The sequence below is a fragment of the Populus euphratica genome, unplaced genomic scaffold (genome assembly GCF_000495115.2).
Source record: "Populus euphratica unplaced genomic scaffold, PopEup_1.0 scaffold105.1, whole genome shotgun sequence".
Classification (NCBI taxonomy): Eukaryota; Viridiplantae; Streptophyta; class Magnoliopsida; order Malpighiales; family Salicaceae; genus Populus; species Populus euphratica.
The window spans coordinates 547,945-566,076 of NW_011499990.1; the positions used below are offsets into that span (position 1 = coordinate 547,945).

Here is an 18,132-nt window from a genome sequence, read left to right on the forward strand (position 1 = left end):
TAAATTTTTGTATCTTTTGATTTAGAGTTGGGTCTTACTCGAGTTTTTTTAAGCCTAACAAGTCTAGGTTTTTGTGTTAACTAGATTGATTAAGTTTTGTTATTTGTATATCAATCCAAATGAATCTAAATTACAAGTCACTCATATTTTAAATTTATTCATAATATTATACGAGTTTGGAAGTATGATGACAATTGTTTTTCAAAATATTTTTCATCAAAAAATATATCAAAATAATATTTTTTATTTTTAAAAATTATTTTTAATATTAATGCATCAAAATAATATGTAAACAGAAAACAATATTAATTTACAACAAAATTTAAAATAATAAAATTTAAAATTTTTAAATTATTTTAAAAAAACAAAAATAAATATAACTTTAAATCCTATAAGTTTTATACTTAATAATAATAATTAAAAAAAAAAAACCAGCACCTTTCTTTTTCTTCAGTTTTTCTCTCTCACCACCTGTCTTATCTGTCACTGCTCTGTGTTCAAAAACTCGTTATGGCATAAGGTCTGATCATCATTCACTAGTCTCGATTCAGGTTCTTTCTTTCTCATTCACAATGTTCTCTTTTATACTTTTTGACAGTTGTAACGTATGTATAGATTCTTTATATACTTATCTCTGGTTTTTTGCCATGAGCTAAATCTGGATTTTTGTTTTGTTTTTTTCTTGAATTAAGCTTGGTTTAGGAGCTAGTTTTGAATCCAAGTTTTGGGTTTTCTTTGTACGCATGAGTTTAAGGGGTTATTGTAAATTTCCTCAACTATTTACCTTTGCTTGCATGATTGGATGATACAGAGATCTGGGTATTCTTTTATTGTAAATTAGGTTTAGCTAGCTGAGCGACCAAGTTTGTTGTACGGGTTGTTGTTTAGTGTGTTTTGTTTTTGCGGGATCATTCATGAGAATTGGGAATTATAAGGTTTTGATTTATCTTTCGCAGTTGGCCGTGAGTTGGCTGTTTTAATGAAGTTTTAGAGAGTTTTTATGGTTTCAGTGTGTGGGACCCTGAAATATTTTTTTCAAGGCTTATAATGTTCCATTTCTTCAACAAATCATGGCTTTACCAAAATGAAATATCCTTTAGATTAAGAGTTGCTAGGTGACGTAAAACTTATTCCCTTTTCTGGAGTTTAGTCTAATTAAAAATCTAAAAAAGTGACCACAGCTTTCAATGCTGTTCAAAAGTATGAAATAGAAGAATTTGAATAGTTTCTATATGAAGTTCTTGTATGTTTGCAAGTTCACCATTTTTATCACATGCTGTGTACTTTGCAATGTAAACTTGGCGGGGCTTAAGTAACAAGTAAATCTAAAATCATTTCTTATTGTCAGTGATTTATATATTTCTTCCCTCCTTTTTATATACTGCACATTTTCATTGAAACTGATAACTCTTTCCTGTCTTGTTTCCTTGAGCAAGATCAACTTTCACTGAGGCAGGTCATTTGGAGATGGCTACCTATTCGTTCCAGGGTAGAATGTGAGGGATGGTGTTTGCGAAAGAGCTTATTCGAAGAGGTTATAAGTTCATCAGATTGTCATCTTCCATTCCTGAATATGGAGGATGAGAATGGGCTTGAGCTTAGTTTGGGTCTGGGTTGTGGTGGATCATCTTCCAAATCCAAAGGTAAAAATGGCAGCTCTTCAGATACTAGGATGGATAAAGGTGATAGAGGCAACAAATTGGTAGATGATTTTATAAATTTTCTTCATGGTACTACTACCCAGAAGCAAGATTCAAGTGCTCGATCTCAAAGAAGTGATTCAGTGAAACCTCAAGAGATGTTCTTCAATGACCTTACCAAGAACAATGCTGAAGCAAATGCTTCTATTAGCTTGAACAGTAGGGGGCTGTGGGTTTCAAGCACCAATAGATCTGCAGAAAATGATGAAGAAAAAAGACCAGACCTGGGTAACAAGCGTAAACTGTTATTTGATGAGTTAAATAATCAGAAGAAGCACGAGAGAGATGCTCATCATGCTGATTTACATGACAAGAAATCACTTATTTTAATAACCACAGAAGATGGCTCAACTGCTGAAAATGAAGCTTTGGCAGAGTCTGAAGTTGAGGGTTCCACCTCAAGGCTGGCTTCTCACCATGATAATGGTGCGAAACAGTTTATTGGAGTTGGAGGTCCACCTGAGGTTACAAAGGAGGTTCGTGGATTTTCTGATTCAAGTGTTGTGGAGTTACAAGGACAAAGGAGGCTCAATGGTTCTCCAGAAAATGAATTCAAGCAGGGAAACTTAAATTATGGAGTTCCATTCTCAGTCCAACCAGTAAGCATCATGAATGTGCCTTACTCATTTCCTGTGAATAAGCCTAACTCTGTAGGTGCGCCCAGCACTTCAGGCCATCCAATAACAGGCATGATTCAGGTGTTGCCTACTTCAAATGGTGAGCAGCGAACAGGGAAGCAATCTGTGAATCCTGGAAATTTGCAAGTTATGTTTGGCTATTCCCCAGTCCAGCTTCCAACATTGGATAAAGATAATTCCTGGGGCTTGATCTCTCATATTCAACAGTTCCCTGCTTCCTATACTGGCAGAGCTCTGTCAAATGCAGAGAAGCAGAATGATGGGCTGAAGATTTCTCAAGGTCATTCTTTTCACTATATATCGTTTCTTTAATCTTTTCAATTCATAAAGAATATGTGGTGGGAATCTCTAATTTAGAAATGGGTGGGTGAGATTTTAATGCCACTCTTTCTAGCTTCATCACCATGCAGAGAGTCCTGACCTTTCTTGCACATGATCATTATGTGATTTTTTTCTTCTTACATTTAATGCTTATTGATGGCTTTATTCCTTTCCTAGGAAAACAGATTGATTAGTCTTATTAAAACTGTTGAAGATGTGGAAAACTGGGACATGAGTGTCTGTGTGTGGTTATGTGTAAAATTTAACTAGTCAATCAATATCATCTTTGCATGAGACCCCATATATAGTATGGTAAGGACAATAGATTGATTGCATTGACTTTTCAGATTTAACATGAAAGATTATTATAATTGTTCTTCTTCTTCTAGATTATCCCTGCTTTGTAGTCACATCTTGTATGCTTGATTGATTCATTGGCTGCTGATAACGATACTATCCCACTGTTTCTCATTGTAATCATGATTTTAAGTCATTTTATGCTGTTTGTGGATTATGATTTATGATTCAAAATGAATCTCTTTTAGCAGCCATGCAAGCTATTGCTCGAAATTTGACTGAAGTTGAACAACATGAAGGGAGCACATTGGGACAGGCCAAAGGCAACAGCAAACAACTTATTGTAGAGGTAGGCTCCTCTTTTCATACTGAAGATGATGCGAAAGGAAGCACCATGAACCTTAGGCCAAAGGATGCACCCAAACAATCAACAGCAGAAACACTCTGTTTTGATTTTTCAGCCATAAAGCCAGGTATTGGCCCAGCCATGAAATTTGGGGGATGTGGTTCGTATCCAAATTTGCCATGGGTATCTACCACATTGCCTGGCCCAAATGGCAGGACGATTTCTGGTGTTACCTACAAATACAGTGCAAATCAAATCAGGATTGTTTGTGCCTGTCATGGTTCCCACATGTCCCCTGAGGAGTTTGTTCGACATGCAAGTGAAGAGAATGCTAATCCAGGTAATGGCAACGGGTTAGCAACATTCCCAGGAACCAATCCTGCTGCCTCTACTCAGAGCTGAAGTGTACCATTTTGTCCACCCAGACAAATGAGCCGGAGTGAAGCATAGTCTGCAGATGACTCTGTATACCTTTTGTGACCTCCGCCCATGTTTTTGCTTTACTTGATCACTGATTTATTTTCAGCTACATTGGTTACTGCAATCAAATAGTGCAGTTGTATGATATTCAGTGGTCTTGCTTCTTTTCTGTTCAAACAGTACGTTAAATTACTTAAATTTAAATTTCCTTCTTTTTGTCTTGGCAAAACTCCGATATAGTCCTGGCCGTCGAAAGGGTATCTCTCTTATCAAAAAACAGGATTTGAACATGGGATCCTCGTTTAATGAGGGTAAATGTAGTGTATGATAAAGAACCCCTAGTATTTGTGAAACATGCACGCTTGCCTGTGAAGGAGCATCAAGGAGGGTTTGATGACCCTTGTTAGTTACTTGGTCTTGCACATCAAAAGTCAAACAAACTGTTTTCCATTTAAAAACCCAATCTCTTGTAGGATCTTGAACATGCGCATTTCCAAATAATGGAAACAAAATGGGCTCAGTTCTCTTGAAAAAAATAAAAATAAAATTGAGGGTTTTAGGGCTAACAGCAATAAAATGTACAGATTGATGTTGAATAAATATTATGTAGATTCATTTCCTGAAAGAAGGTTACGTATATGCGCTTCTTTAAGATATTGCTGTAAACATCAATAACCTTGTTCTTTCTGGTTTAATCCGTTCTTTTATAATAAAAAAATCTTTTAATTGTAATTATACTTTAATTTTATAATCTATCATTCTAGCGATATTTTTAAGCTAGTCTATCTGAATTCATCACTTGGATTGGACAAGAAAACCTTCTATTGTCTAACCTGCAAAGACATTCAAGGAATAAAAATAATCATGTGCATCGTTAGTTCCGTATTTTATTCTGAAAATCTTATTAGAAGAATATATTAAAAACTTAATATATATTTAAGGATAAAATTTAGTCTATTAGTAACATAAGGATACATGCATTAACAATTGTATTTTATTTTTTATTTTTAATGTTGGATTGCAGCAGTTGTGGCGTTTTTCTTCGCCAAACAGAAAAATGTGAGAAAAGCATGTAACAGTGACAAAAGTATCATATTGGCTAAAAGATGAACTTACCTGCAATGCTTTGTGTCGTTGACTTCTAAAAAATGAGTATGAAGTATGTGCTTTAGCAAAACAACGATCAAGTTCCTTAGGGCAAAACAACTGTTCACTTAATTTTTATAATCATAACTTACCACAGCATGAGTAAAGTCTTTGTGTGACCAAAGTATATAAATGTTTTGCTCTTGAAATAATGAAGGAAACAGGCTGTCTTCAAGGGACCATGCTTATTCGTAATTCTATATTGATGGATCAGTTGGCAAAATTTATTACTAGATTACTAAATTTGATAAGCCTATAATTCTAAAGCATATATGTGTTTGTCCGAACTTGATTTTCATTCATTAACAATTAATGTTTTGAGTGCCCATTACCCCCACCCCTTTTTTTACCCTTACTATGATGACATCAATTAATGTTTGTGAATTGTTTGGTAACCTATTCACCAAGCAAATTGAAAGCCACCTTGATAATCTTATCAACAACTTATTTTGAATTTTAACGATTTCAATACCGTTTGGAAAACGGCATAAACATTGTTTGAAAAAAAATTATATTTAAAATGATTTTTAATCATTTTAATGCCTAAAATTTTAAAAATAAATTTTAAAAAATTAAAATTAAAATTAAAATTATTTTAATATATTTTCAAGTAAAATTTTTTTAAAAAATAATTATTACCACAATATCAAATATTATTTGGCCGACAAAAAAACTCAATGCCATCCCACATAGAGTAGTTTTAAAAGTCTATTATAATATTATTTTAATAATTATTTTTTAAAGTATTTTTATTTAAAAATATATAACAATAATTTTTTTATTTTTTTAAATTTATTTTTAATATTTACACATTAAAATAATGTAAAAATATTAAAAAAAACAATAATAAACAATTTAATTTTGCATTATTGTGTGTATCACGAAGGACAGGAATTATAATTTTGTAGGATGAATGATATTACATTTCTTTATAATGTAATGTTTCTGCACAGGAAGATGAGAACCAAGTCAGCGGCCGATTTTGTGGTATAAACTAGAAGCCTCTCCACCTTGGTCGTCACTACTGAATTTCAAAGTTTAAAAATTTAAACTACAGTATAACATGGTTTATGAAATTAGGACAAATCCAGGATTGCTTTAGAAGAAAACCGCCAAACTAAATAGATACCGGGATCACTCCCATCTTGTTAGCCTTAAAGTAGTTTTCTAGAAACAAGACACTTTTGTCCCGTTCTAGCAGAATGTTTGCAGGAAATCATCAAAAATTAGTTTTGAGCCTTTGATTTTATCATGAGTCAATCAAGTTCTGCATGATATGCTGTGAATGATTTGAAAATTAATAACAATAAATTTGATGAAAATAAATGAAAAATGAGTTTGGATGTGTTGTTTTTTATTAGTATTTAGGCTGGATTACGGTGATTTTAAGGTAAATAAAATGAAGGATAAACTAGAGTGATACTTTGGTAAGTCGATCTGGATGCCACAAAGATCAATTTAGGATTTTGACGCCACACTCTTTGTGATTGAAGAGTGATAAGTCAGGTAGGGTTCTTCATAAATCAATTAGGAAGAACAACTCTTAATTCTCTAAATTAAGCTGAAATCTTGGCTAAAAGTTCTTTATTACATATTTTAATGTCATATTTATAATTGGAACATCCCTCTATAGTTAGGAAAATTCAACATGACAGAAATCAAGCCTAAAAATTGAACTTTGACAAAGTAACAAGACAAATTAAACTAGCACACATTTTTTTACTTGAATTGAAACATAAATAGACCGAATTTAAAATGGCTATAACTTCTTGCATAAAAATCCAATACAATTATGGTTGGACAATCTGGAAAGATCACGTTCTGAACTTGAAATCCACTGAGATTAGTCTTGTTTTCACATGCAACGGATGACTTCAAATTCGGGTTCAAATTCATCTACTGTTTTGACGTAAACAACATCAATTCCTTAACTTATTTGCATTATCAACCCAAATTCAAGTAGCGCAGCATCAAAAGAACCATTAAGAGCTCTTCCCATCTTTAAGTTCCAATTGTAGGCAAATAAGCACCCTTGAACCAATTTGAAACTGATTGCTAATTTTTAACTCCGACACAACTTCAATCATTCCAATTTGACTCATCAAGGCCCTTTGTAGTTGTTTCGCTCTCGCTCTTGTCATTGGACCATCTGAATCCTCTTGCATATTAGATTTACCTTTACGAGATGGATTATCATTCCCATGATGCACATCATTAGCCCCGGGTTGATAATGATTTGTCCTCAAATCAGAGTCGTCATCATCATCCAAGTATGGAGTCAAGTCTTTCACATTAAAAGTAGTTGATACATTGTAATCGCCCAGAAGATTTACCTTATACGCATTATCATTCACCTTCTCTATAATTCGAAATGGTCCATTAGCTCTTGGCATCAACTTGGACTTATGTTTGCTTGGAAATCTGCCCTTACTAAGATGAATGATTGATACTTAAAACTGTATTTTTATCAAGGTTTTATATCATCATTTTGCACTTGAAGTATCAACAACTCCTTAACTAAAGCATGTTTTATAATAATATATCTAATAATATAAGATACCTTTAATTTATGGTAAATGTTTATTCTAAATGCAGGCTTATCACATAAATGAAAGGATTGATTGATGAATTTAAGAACTGAAATTGAAAAGATAAAGAGATGGCCAAACATAGAAAAGAGATGTCGGTGCAGTCCAAACCGGAATACTGTTCAGTAATTGGATCATATCTAGAGCTATAGATCTCAGATTTAGGTCTACTTTATATGGATGGAAAGGTAAGACATAGGCCTACAACTTTCATATGGAGCCCAAGATCTAAAAAGGCCATTTTCAAGTTCAAATTGGAGCAACAACAAAGAAGTCTGAATTTGTCCTCTAACCCGAGCATTGTTGAGTATTTTAGCCATAACTGGAGTTCTAGAAGTCGAAATGATCTGAATGTTTTACACAAGAAAGCTGAGACAATTTCCTACACCTTTCATGCTTTCAAGTGGTTCCAATTTTGACATTATCAATGATGTTTTGGGTAGAAAAAAGAAGATAAGGACTGTCACCAAGTTAAGAGTTGACCACCTACTCATCAATTAGTCATCAAATCAATAGTTCCCAATTTTGACCTATAAAAGGAGGCATTTGCCATGCATTTAAGCATCTTGGTATCTAGATCAAGATCATGCTCTCTCTTTCTCTCTTTGTATTTTTTATAATGTTTATACTTTGCTTTCATTAATACTAAGTTTATGCTTTTCATTTCCTTTCCTTTACTTAGTTAGCTTTTATGTTCTTATTTTGTTTATCTATTTTTCTTTCTTTCATTATATCTAGCTAAGTTAATTATGTCAAGGTGAAAAGGTTACACTAATGGTGTAAGAATAACATTTCCTTTTATTTACTTAGTTAACTCTTATCTTATTTATGTTCTTATTTTGTTTATCTATTTTTCTTTCTTTCATTATGTCTAGCTAAGTTTATTATGTCAAGGTGAAAAGGGTACACTAATGGTGTAAGAATAAGTATAGTGTAAACTTAACATGGACTTTAATGTTTGATACTAACATGTTTTGTATTTGTTATCTTGTTCACTATTTAATACTTTGCTTGTTAAATGACTCATCTTGATTTATGTTGTATAACACTTGGTACAACAAATGCTTAGCACTTTCATAGCCCATACTGTATGGTATAACCGACACCTGAGCTATGAAAGGAACTTGATTTGTTGTTAACATAAGTTATAATCATGAATACTTGACGAGATTTACAAGTATTAGCATTAATCGAGTAAGATGACTAATGTAATCAAGTTAACAATTTATAATCTGATTGGAACCTCCTTTGTGTGTGGTTTCCAATTAAGTAATAAGAGTTTATACTATACTTGTTTGACATACCATTAGTGGATCCTCTAACCTTGATAGTTGTTATTATCATTGTTTAATCGTTACATTAATATTCCATCTCAAAGTTCTCATCATCTTCTTTTTCTTCTCCTTCTTTTTCTTTATTATTATTATTACTACTACTACTACTACTACTATAAATTATAGATGACAATAACAACAACAACAACAATAACAGTAATAACAACAACAACAATGGCACTTTCATAGCCCATAATGTATGGTATAACCGACACCTGAGCTATGAAAGGAACTTGATTTGTTGTTAACATAAGTTATAATCATGAATGCTTGACGAGATTTACAAGTATTAGCATTAATTGAATAAGATGACTAATGTAATCATGTTAACAATATATAATCTGATTGGAACCTCCTTTGTGTGTGGTTTCCAATTCAATAATAAGAGTTTATACTATACTTGTTTGATATACCATTAGTGGAACTTCTAACCTTGACATTTGTTATTATTGTTTAATCCTTACATTAATTTTCCTTCTCCAAGTTCTCATCATCTTCTTCTTCTTCTCTTTCTTTATTATTAGATTTACTACTACTACTACTACTACTACTATAAATTATAGATGACAATAACAACAACAACAACAACAACAACAATAATAATAATAATAGCAGTAGTTGTTGTTGTTATAGTTGTAGTAGTAGTAGTAATAGCAGTAGCAGCAGTAGTAGTAGCAGCAGTAGTAGCAGGAGTAGTAGGAGTAGTAGTAATAATAAAGAAAAAGAAGGAGAAGAAGAAGAAGATGATGAGAACTTTGAGATGAAATATTAATGTAAGGATTAAACAATAATAATAACAAATGTCAAGGTTAGAGGTTCCACTAATGGTATGTCAAACAAGTATAGTATAAACTCTTATTACTCAATGGGAAACCACACACAAAGGAGGTTCCAATCAGATTATATATTGTTAACATGATTAAATTATAAATTGTTAACTTGATTACATTAGTCATCTTATTCAATTAATGCTAATACTTGTAAATCTTGTCAAGCATTCATGATTATAACTTATGTTAACAACAAATCAAGTTCCTTTCATAGCTCAGGTGTCGGTTATACCATACAGTATGGCTATGAAAGTGCCAAGCATTTGTTGTACCAAGTGTTATACAACATAAATCTAGATTAGTCATTTAACAAGCAAAGTATTAAAGAGTGAACAAGATAACAAATACAAAACATGTTAGTATCAAACATTAAAGTCCATATTAAGTTTACACTATACTTATTCTTACACCATTAGTGTAACCCTTTCACCTTGACATAATAAACTTAGCTAAACATAATAAAAGAAAGAAAAATAAATAAACAAAATAAAAACATAAATAAGATAAGAGTTAACTAAGTAAATGAAAGGAAATGAAAGGCATAAACTTGATATTAAAGAAAGCAAAGCATAAACATTACAAAAAATACAAAGAAAGAAAGTAAGAGCATGATCTTGATCTGGAAACCAAGATGCCTAAATGCATCGCAGATGCCTCCTTTTATAGGCCAAAATTTGAAACTATTGATTTGATGACTAATTAATGAGTGGGTGACCAACTCTTGACTTAGTGACAATCTTTATCTTCTCTTGTCTGCCCAAAACATCATTGATAACATCAAAATTGGAGCCACTTGAAACATGAAAGTTGTAGGAAATTGTCTCAGCTTTCTTGTGTAAACAATTCAACTCATTTTGACTTCTAGAACTCCAGATATGGCCAAAATACTGAACAGTGCTCGGGCTGGAGGACAAATTCGGGCTTCTTTGTTGTTGCAACAATTTGGACTTGAAAATGGCCTTTTTAGATCTTGGGCTCCATATGAAAGTTGCAGGCCTATGTCTTACTTTTCCATCCATATAAAGTAGACCTAAATCAGAGATCTATAGCTCCAAATATGACCAAATTACCGAACAGTATTCCGATTTGGATTGCACCAGCATCTCTTTTCTAAGTTTGGCCATCTTTTTATCCTTTCAATTTCAGTTCTTAAATTCATCAATCAATTTTTTTATTTATGTGATAGGCCTGCATTTAAAATTAATATTTACCACAAATTAAAGGTATCTTATTGATTGATACTTAAAAGTGTATTTTTATCAAGGTTTTATATCATCATTTTACACTTGAAGTATCAATAACTCCTTAATTAAAACATGTTTTATAATAATATATCTAATAATATAAGATACCTTTAATTTATGGTAAATGTTTATTTTAAATGGAGGCCTATCATATAAATGAAAGGATTGATTGATGAATTTAAGAACTGAAATTGAAAGGATAAAGAGATGGCCAAACTTAGAAAAGAGATGCTGGTGCAATCCAAACCGGAACACTGTTCAGTAATTGGGTCATATCTGGAGCTATAGATCTCAAATTTAGGTCTACTTTATATGGATGAAAAGGTAAGACATAGGCCTACAACTTTCATGGAGCCCAAGATCTAAAAAGGCCATTTTCAAGTCCAAATTGTAGAAACAACAAAGAAGTCCGAATTTGTCTTCCAGCCTGAGTACTATTCAGTAGTTGGCCCATATCTGGAGTTCTAGAAGTCGAAATGAGCTGAATGTTTTACACACGAAATATGAGACAATTTCCTACAACTTTCATGTTTTGAGTGGCTTCAATTTTGATGTTATCAATGACGTTTTGGGTAGACAAAAGAAGATAAGGATTGTCACCAAGTCAAGAGTTGGCCACCCACTCATCAATTAGTCATCAAATCAATAGTTCCCAATTTTGGCCTATAAAAGGCATTTGCCATGCATTTAGGCATCTTGGTGTTCAGATCAAGATCATGCTCTTGCTTTCTTTCTTTGTATTTTTTGTAATGTTTATGCTTTGCTTTCATTAATATCAAGTTTATGTCTTTCATGTCCTTTTCTTTACTTAGTTAACTCTTATCTTATTTATGTTCTTATTTTGTTTATTTATTTTTCTTTCTTTTATTATGTCTAGCTAAGTTTATTATGTCAAGGTGAAAAGGTTACACTAATGGTGTAAGAATAAGTATAATGTAAACTCAATATGGAGTTTAATGTTTGATACTAACATGTTTTGTATTTGTTATCTTGTTCACTCTTTAATACTTTGCTTGTTAAATGACTAATCTTGATTTATGTTGTATAACACTTGGTACAACAAATGCTTGGCACTTTCATAGCCTATACTGTATGGTATAACCGACACTTAAGCCATGAAAGGAACTTGATTTGTTGTTAACATAAGTTATAATCATGAATGCTTGATGAGATTTACAAGTATTAGCATTTGGGAGAAGATATCAATTTTTTAGTCGTGTCACTTATATTATTAGATATATTATTATAAAACATGCTTTAGTTAAGGAGTTATTGATACTTCAAGTGCAAAATGATGATATAAAACCTTGATAAAAATACACTTTTAAGTATTAATCACACCCTCCAACTAGCTTATTACTAGTCCCTAGTAATCAATGCGTTAAAATAGAAAAATACTTTGCAAATTCCACAAAGCAAGGTAGTCATCATTTAATTTCTTTTAATCTATCCAGATAAACAAACTCTTGTTAAATTTATATACCTGCTCAATATCTCTTAATAAGATATTCATAAACCTTTCTTTTGTGCTAAATGTATCAACACATAATTATAGGGCTTTTCTTGGAAGAAAACAAAATTTTTGTTCTAATATTTAAGGTTAACTTCCTTGGCTTGGGATTATTATTTTTGTCTTCTTTTTTTTTTAATATATATACATATAATTTAAAACACCATGCATTTTTAATCCATGTAACGAGCTTTCAGCTAATGACTCCCAAACCAGTTGGTCTTAGAGCATTAGGTGTTAAGACACCCCTACGAGCTTAGTAACTCGGGTCGCAGATACTGATATGTAGATAATACAACGTTTGATTCCCTTAAGCTTTTCTCCTCAACCCATGTAACAAGCGTTGGACCAATAACTCCCAAGTCAGTTGACTTTAGGGTATTAGGTGTTAAAACACCACTTCGGGCTTAATTGCTTATGTTAGGGAGGCTACGAAACCAAACTTATCTATATTTTTATTATTATCATTTTTTCTTTTTTTTTTCTTTTATCTTTTTTTTTTTGTTTTTTTTAATTATATACTATCCATTTCCCTTAGTTGTTACCTTTAGCAAAAGAACATAAATAATGTAATAATCCAATATGCAACCAACAATAATATGTTAAAGTGTGTGTGTGTAAATTAAGGTTTAAGAATAAATGTTAAATAAGTATGTGAGCAGAATTAACTGATAACAATGTGAGAGTTTGTAAACCTGAATATTTCAGAAAGTATTATAATAGACCTTGTTAAGAATGGTTACTAAGATGCGTCTCAAGAGTCACTTTAACAAAAGAACTCCTTTACTCTGCCATCCTAGTAACAACAATTATGCACATGCTTTATGAAATGAAAAACAATTTTTTTTTTTTATCAACTACTACCCTCTCCCCCCAACCAAAACGAGACATTGTCCTCAATGTTCTAAGGTAGAAAGATAGAGTATAGAAGATATCACCTGAAATAACGAACACTGACAAAACCTGAAACACACTGAAACAAAAATAAGAAATAACAAAACATAATAATAAAACCAAAAGACACAAAAATTCACAAATGAAGGCTCAAATCCAATCTAAGCTTTTTACGGCTTTCCTTAGATGACCAATTTATGCGACTCATGGAAGGATCAATCACAGGAATGAAAGATTGTAGTTGGTCAATCAACTGTTCAGCAGTAGCAGCAGAGATTATGATTTGTCGTGCAGAAGATGTTAGAAATTCCTGTTCCACAGCATGATCAAGAAAAGACAACAACTTATCATAATAACCATTAACATTTAACAAACCTATGGGTTTATGGTGAATGTGCAATTGAGCCCAAGAGGAAATATGAAAGATCTCTTCCAATGTGCCTAGACCACCTGGTAAAGCAATGAAAGCATCAGCATGGTTAAACATTGCATTCATTCGAGCCGACATTGTGGAGACCTGAAGTTCCTCTCCAATTGTTTTTCCAATGATGTCCCCTTGTGCCAAAGCTTCAGGGACAACCCCCAAAACTTGACTACCTCCTAAAAATGCAGCTATTGACACACCTCCCATTAACCCAAGACTGCCTCCCCCATACACTAAATGAATCTTTCTCTCAGCTAGCACCTAACCAAGATGATTTGCTGATTCTAAAAACTCCTTTTCTTTCCCAGGACTAGATCCACCGAAAACACAAATATTTCTTATTTGATGACCTGAGGAACTTGCCATTTCTACACACTTCTGTATTTGTTAAATGTATGGGTTGAGTAGAAATGAAAGGAAGGAAAAGAGGGTTTTATAGATGAGAAAGTAGAAAGGCAATCATAACATCTATATGTAGGCCAGCTAGAGTCTCACACACTCTCTCTCTCTTTTTATTTATTTATTTACTTTTGAAAAAAAACATGTGTATGTACAGGTAGTTGTGATTGTGGCTCACATCTTCCCTTGGTTTTACGTCCAAGAACGGCTTAAACGCCCTCTATGGGTCGGGGATAGGCTTCCCATCCAGTTTTCTTAAAAACTGGCAAACAGGGTCTTTTTTAGTCAGATTCCCAAGACTAAGTCGATCATGTTCTTTATGAAATAGTGGCCATAAATCATGAATTGCACGATGCACATCTCCACTAGGATGCGTCTCAAGAGTCAATAGAAGATTATCTAAAGACTCCTTACTCAGGCCATCCTTAATGAATTGTATTTTATCTTCACGGTTTATAGATACCATTCCTAAAGAACGACATTGTGTATTACAAGTCCATCTAGCACATCGATGACAGACTTCTAGTCGTTTTGCACGACGTTTCTTTGCAAAAGTGCTTTTACCTGTTCCAGGCATGTGTGAAATAAAGAAATTAGAGGACTCACCTGATAATCGGACCTTTGCTTCAATCAACCAACGAATATCTTCAGGAATTCCATGATTCATTAACAATCTCAATCTTGCACATCTAGCACGGTAAATTTTTGTAATCGCATTCTGAGGCAGAGCGGGAAAATACTTTTTCAATTTTTCAAGATTAGTGTCCATTTTCAAATGAGAATTAGAAGAGAGATTCAAAGAATTGCACAAATATATACACAAATATCAGTTATTGTGGGAAACTGAAAGAACCGACTTAAGTCACGGAGTACCGTTATCCGCCATTTGACCGGGGTGAGAGAAACTAGCAAAAATCACTCAAAAAGAAACACAAAAACAATGTGAGAAAAACAAAATAATCAACCTTTATCTACAAGATCATTCAAACCAGCTGATTCATTTTCACTAGGAAAATTATCAAAGTAAGCTTTCAAACGATGTCCATTTTCCTTAAAATCATTGTCATTCATTGAATTCTCAATATCACAGGCCCCATAAGGATTGGTCCATCTTAATCTTAGCTCTTTAGGGAATGCATAGAGTTGAGAATCATAAAACAAAACTTTTTGACCAGTGTCAATTTTTTGACAATTTTCACAAGTTTTGCAGAATGCATGTGTGTCCTTGAACATGGTGGGCCAATAAAATCCATTTTGAAAGATTTTTGCAGCAGTCTTTTTTGACGAGAAATAACTTCCACATGCTTCAGAATGACAAAGTTTAATGACACTACTTACCTCATTGTCGGGAATGAATCTTTGAAATATTTGATCAGGACAATATTTGAATAAGTTAGGGTCATCACAATAAAAGCTCTTCACTTCGTTCAAAAACTTTTCTTTGTCTTGGGTACTCCAATCAGCTAGCAAATCTCCTAAAGCAAGAAAATTAATATTTTTATCATACCAAGGCATTGAACTAAGAGAAAGTAAGGATTTGTTAGGAAAGTAATCATCGATTGGTGTGATGTCAGATGTCGAATCTGTTGTCACTGTTGACAAAAGATTCGCATCAACATTTTCGGTGCTTGTTTCATTCGTGATTTCTTCCTCAGAATAAACCATTTGCAAATCTTCAGTTTCATCCAATTCATTTTTACTTAAAGTAGATTCAAGTTGATCATAAACTAATTCATCAATATGATCTACTTCTTGTAAATCATTATCATCTCCAGGTTGCTTGCAAATGTTGAAAATATTCATCTCCAATGTCATGTTTCCAAATGATAGCTTCATCAGTCCATTCCTACAATTAATCAATGCGTTAGAGGTTGCAAGAAACGGACGTCCTAAAATAACAGGAAATGAATTACATGCTTCAACAGGTTCTGTGTCCAAGACAATAAAATCCACAGGATAAATGAATTTATCGACTTGTACTAACACATCTTCAATTATTCCTCTAGGCACTTTTACAGATCTATCGGCAAGTAAAAGAGATATAGAAGTTGGTTTTAACTCACCTAGATTGAGACTCTGAAAAACTGAATATGGAAGTAAATTCACACTAGCACCAAGATCAAGTAAGGCTCTTTCAATTTTATGCTCTCCAATAAAGCAAGAAATTGTAGGACAACCAGGGTCTTTATATTTCAAAGCATTATTATTCTGAAGAATAGCACTTACTTGTTCGGCTAGAAAGGCTTTCTTTTTCACATTCAGTTTCCTCTTCACAGTGCATAGATCTTTCAAAAATTTAGCATAGGAAGGAACCTGTTTAATAGCATCCAGCAAAGGTATATTGATCCTTACCTGTTTGAAAATTTCATAAATTTCAGAATTGTGATTGACTTTCCTTTGTTTGGTCATGGCTTGAGGAAATGGAAGTGCTGGCGGTGAATCAGTCGTTTCTTTGCAATTTTCAGATTCAACCCCTTCCTTACCCTCAAAGATTGACTCATCATCTTTCTCATAAGGTTCAAGAGAGGGTTTTTCAATAACCTTACCACTGCGCAGAGTAGTGACTGATTTGACTTGATCCATGTGTTGGCTTCCGGAACTACTTGCATTTGCATTGTATTGCCCTTTGGGATTTTGTTGTGTTTGAGATGGAAACTTACCTTTCTCTTGGAAACTGAGAGCAGATGTTAATTTTGCAAGAGTATCTTTAAAATCTGTCATGTTTTGAGCAAGTTGAGTATTGATTGTCTCTTGCTTTTCAATGAATGCATGCAATGTTTCCTCAAGATTTCTTCTAGGAGGTGGAGCATAAGGAGGTGCATATCCATGAGAATTTTGGAAATTATGGTGTGCTTGAAACGGTGGTTGTGAAGTTTGTGCATTGTCACTCTTCCAACTGAAATTTGGGTGATTCCTCCAACCAGGGTTGTATGTTTGGGAGTATGGGTTGTGGTTGGCCCTTTGAAAACTGTTTAAAGCATGGGCTTGTTCATGGAGACATTCTTTAAAAGAAGGCAAGGTTGGACAATCGTTGGTTGAGTGTTCATTTGTTTCACAGATTTGACACACAATGTTTTCAACAGATTTTAATTGACCACTCTTTTTCAATTCTAGTGCCTCGACTTTTCTAGCTAAAGATGCAAACTTGGCTTGAAGGTCATGATCTTCCCTAAGGTTGTACATACCTCCACTAGATGTATGAGGTTGAGTTTTACTCGGTGCCTCACAAGTACCCGCGGTGTCCCAATTTTGAGCATTTTCAGCTAACAAGTCTAAGTACTCCATTGCTTCATCAGGGTCTTTATCTTCAAAAGTTCCATTGCACATCAATTCAACCATTTGCCTATCTTTAGGTGTTAACCCTTCATAGAAATGTGAAACCAATCTCCATGTTTCAAAACCATGATGAGGGCAAGTACTAAGCAAGTCTCGATACCTATCCCAACATTGGTAAAATGTTTCTCCTGGTTTTTGAGTGAAAGTGGTGATTTGTCTCTTGAAAGAGTTTGTTCTATGAGATGGAAAAAACTTCTTTAAAAACTGTTGTTGCATTTCATCCCAAGCACGAATGGATCCTGGTCTTAAATTTTGTAGCCATGTTTTAGCTTTATCTTTTAATGAAAAAGGAAAAAGCTTTAATCTAATGGTGTTCATGCTACAATTTAAATTATTATATGTGTTGCAGACCTCCTCAAATTCCCTTAAATGCAAGTATGGATTTTCCAATTCCAAACCATGAAAAGAAGGTAAAAGTTGAATAATACCTGGTTTAAAATTAAAATGAGATGCATCAGGAGGAAAAACTATGCATGATGGTGCACTTGTTCTTGTGGGATTCATGTGGTCTCTAAGTGTTCTAGCACGGTTATTCTCATTATTCTCATTATGAAGTGATTGATTATCTTCTTCGGCCATATTTTCTGAAAATGATGAGGATACCCTACAAAGTCTACCACTTGATGTACGTGACCACACTCTCATGCACGTGTAGGAATAAAATAAAAAGAAGAACAAGAAAGCAAAAGAAGGAGGAAGAAAACA

At 33.3% G+C, this 18,132-nt stretch overlaps 1 protein-coding gene across 5 annotated transcripts; it reads left to right on the forward strand.

Annotated features, from left to right (window-relative positions):
• The first annotated feature begins 419 nt into the window (after positions 1-419).
• On the forward strand, positions 420-3,946 carry LOC105140346 (ninja-family protein mc410-like). 5 transcript variants are annotated; one of them, XM_011047141.1, is made up of 3 exons: positions 420-520; positions 1,437-2,618; positions 3,205-3,946. In XM_011047141.1, exons 2-3 carry the CDS (start codon positions 1,574-1,576, stop codon positions 3,702-3,704), a joined length of 1,545 nt encoding a protein of 514 aa, XP_011045443.1. In that variant the 5' UTR covers positions 420-520; positions 1,437-1,573; the 3' UTR covers positions 3,705-3,946. The 5 variants fall into 5 exon arrangements, with proteins under 5 accessions (XP_011045443.1, XP_011045446.1, XP_011045444.1 ...); XM_011047144.1 differs by having other exon boundaries at positions 427-551; positions 3,256-3,946; XM_011047142.1 differs by having other exon boundaries at positions 428-551; positions 1,457-2,618.
• The last annotated feature ends 14,186 nt before the right edge of the window (positions 3,947-18,132 follow it).

Excerpts from the sequence above, each read along its gene's own strand:
- LOC105140346 (XM_011047141.1), top strand. The coding sequence starts at position 1,574 with ATGGAGGATGAGAATGGGCTTGAGCTTAGTTTGGGTCTGGGTTGTGGT. Across the intron at positions 2,619-3,204 it reads TGGGCTGAAGATTTCTCAAG|CAGCCATGCAAGCTATTGCT; the intron begins GTCATTCTTTTC and ends AATCTCTTTTAG.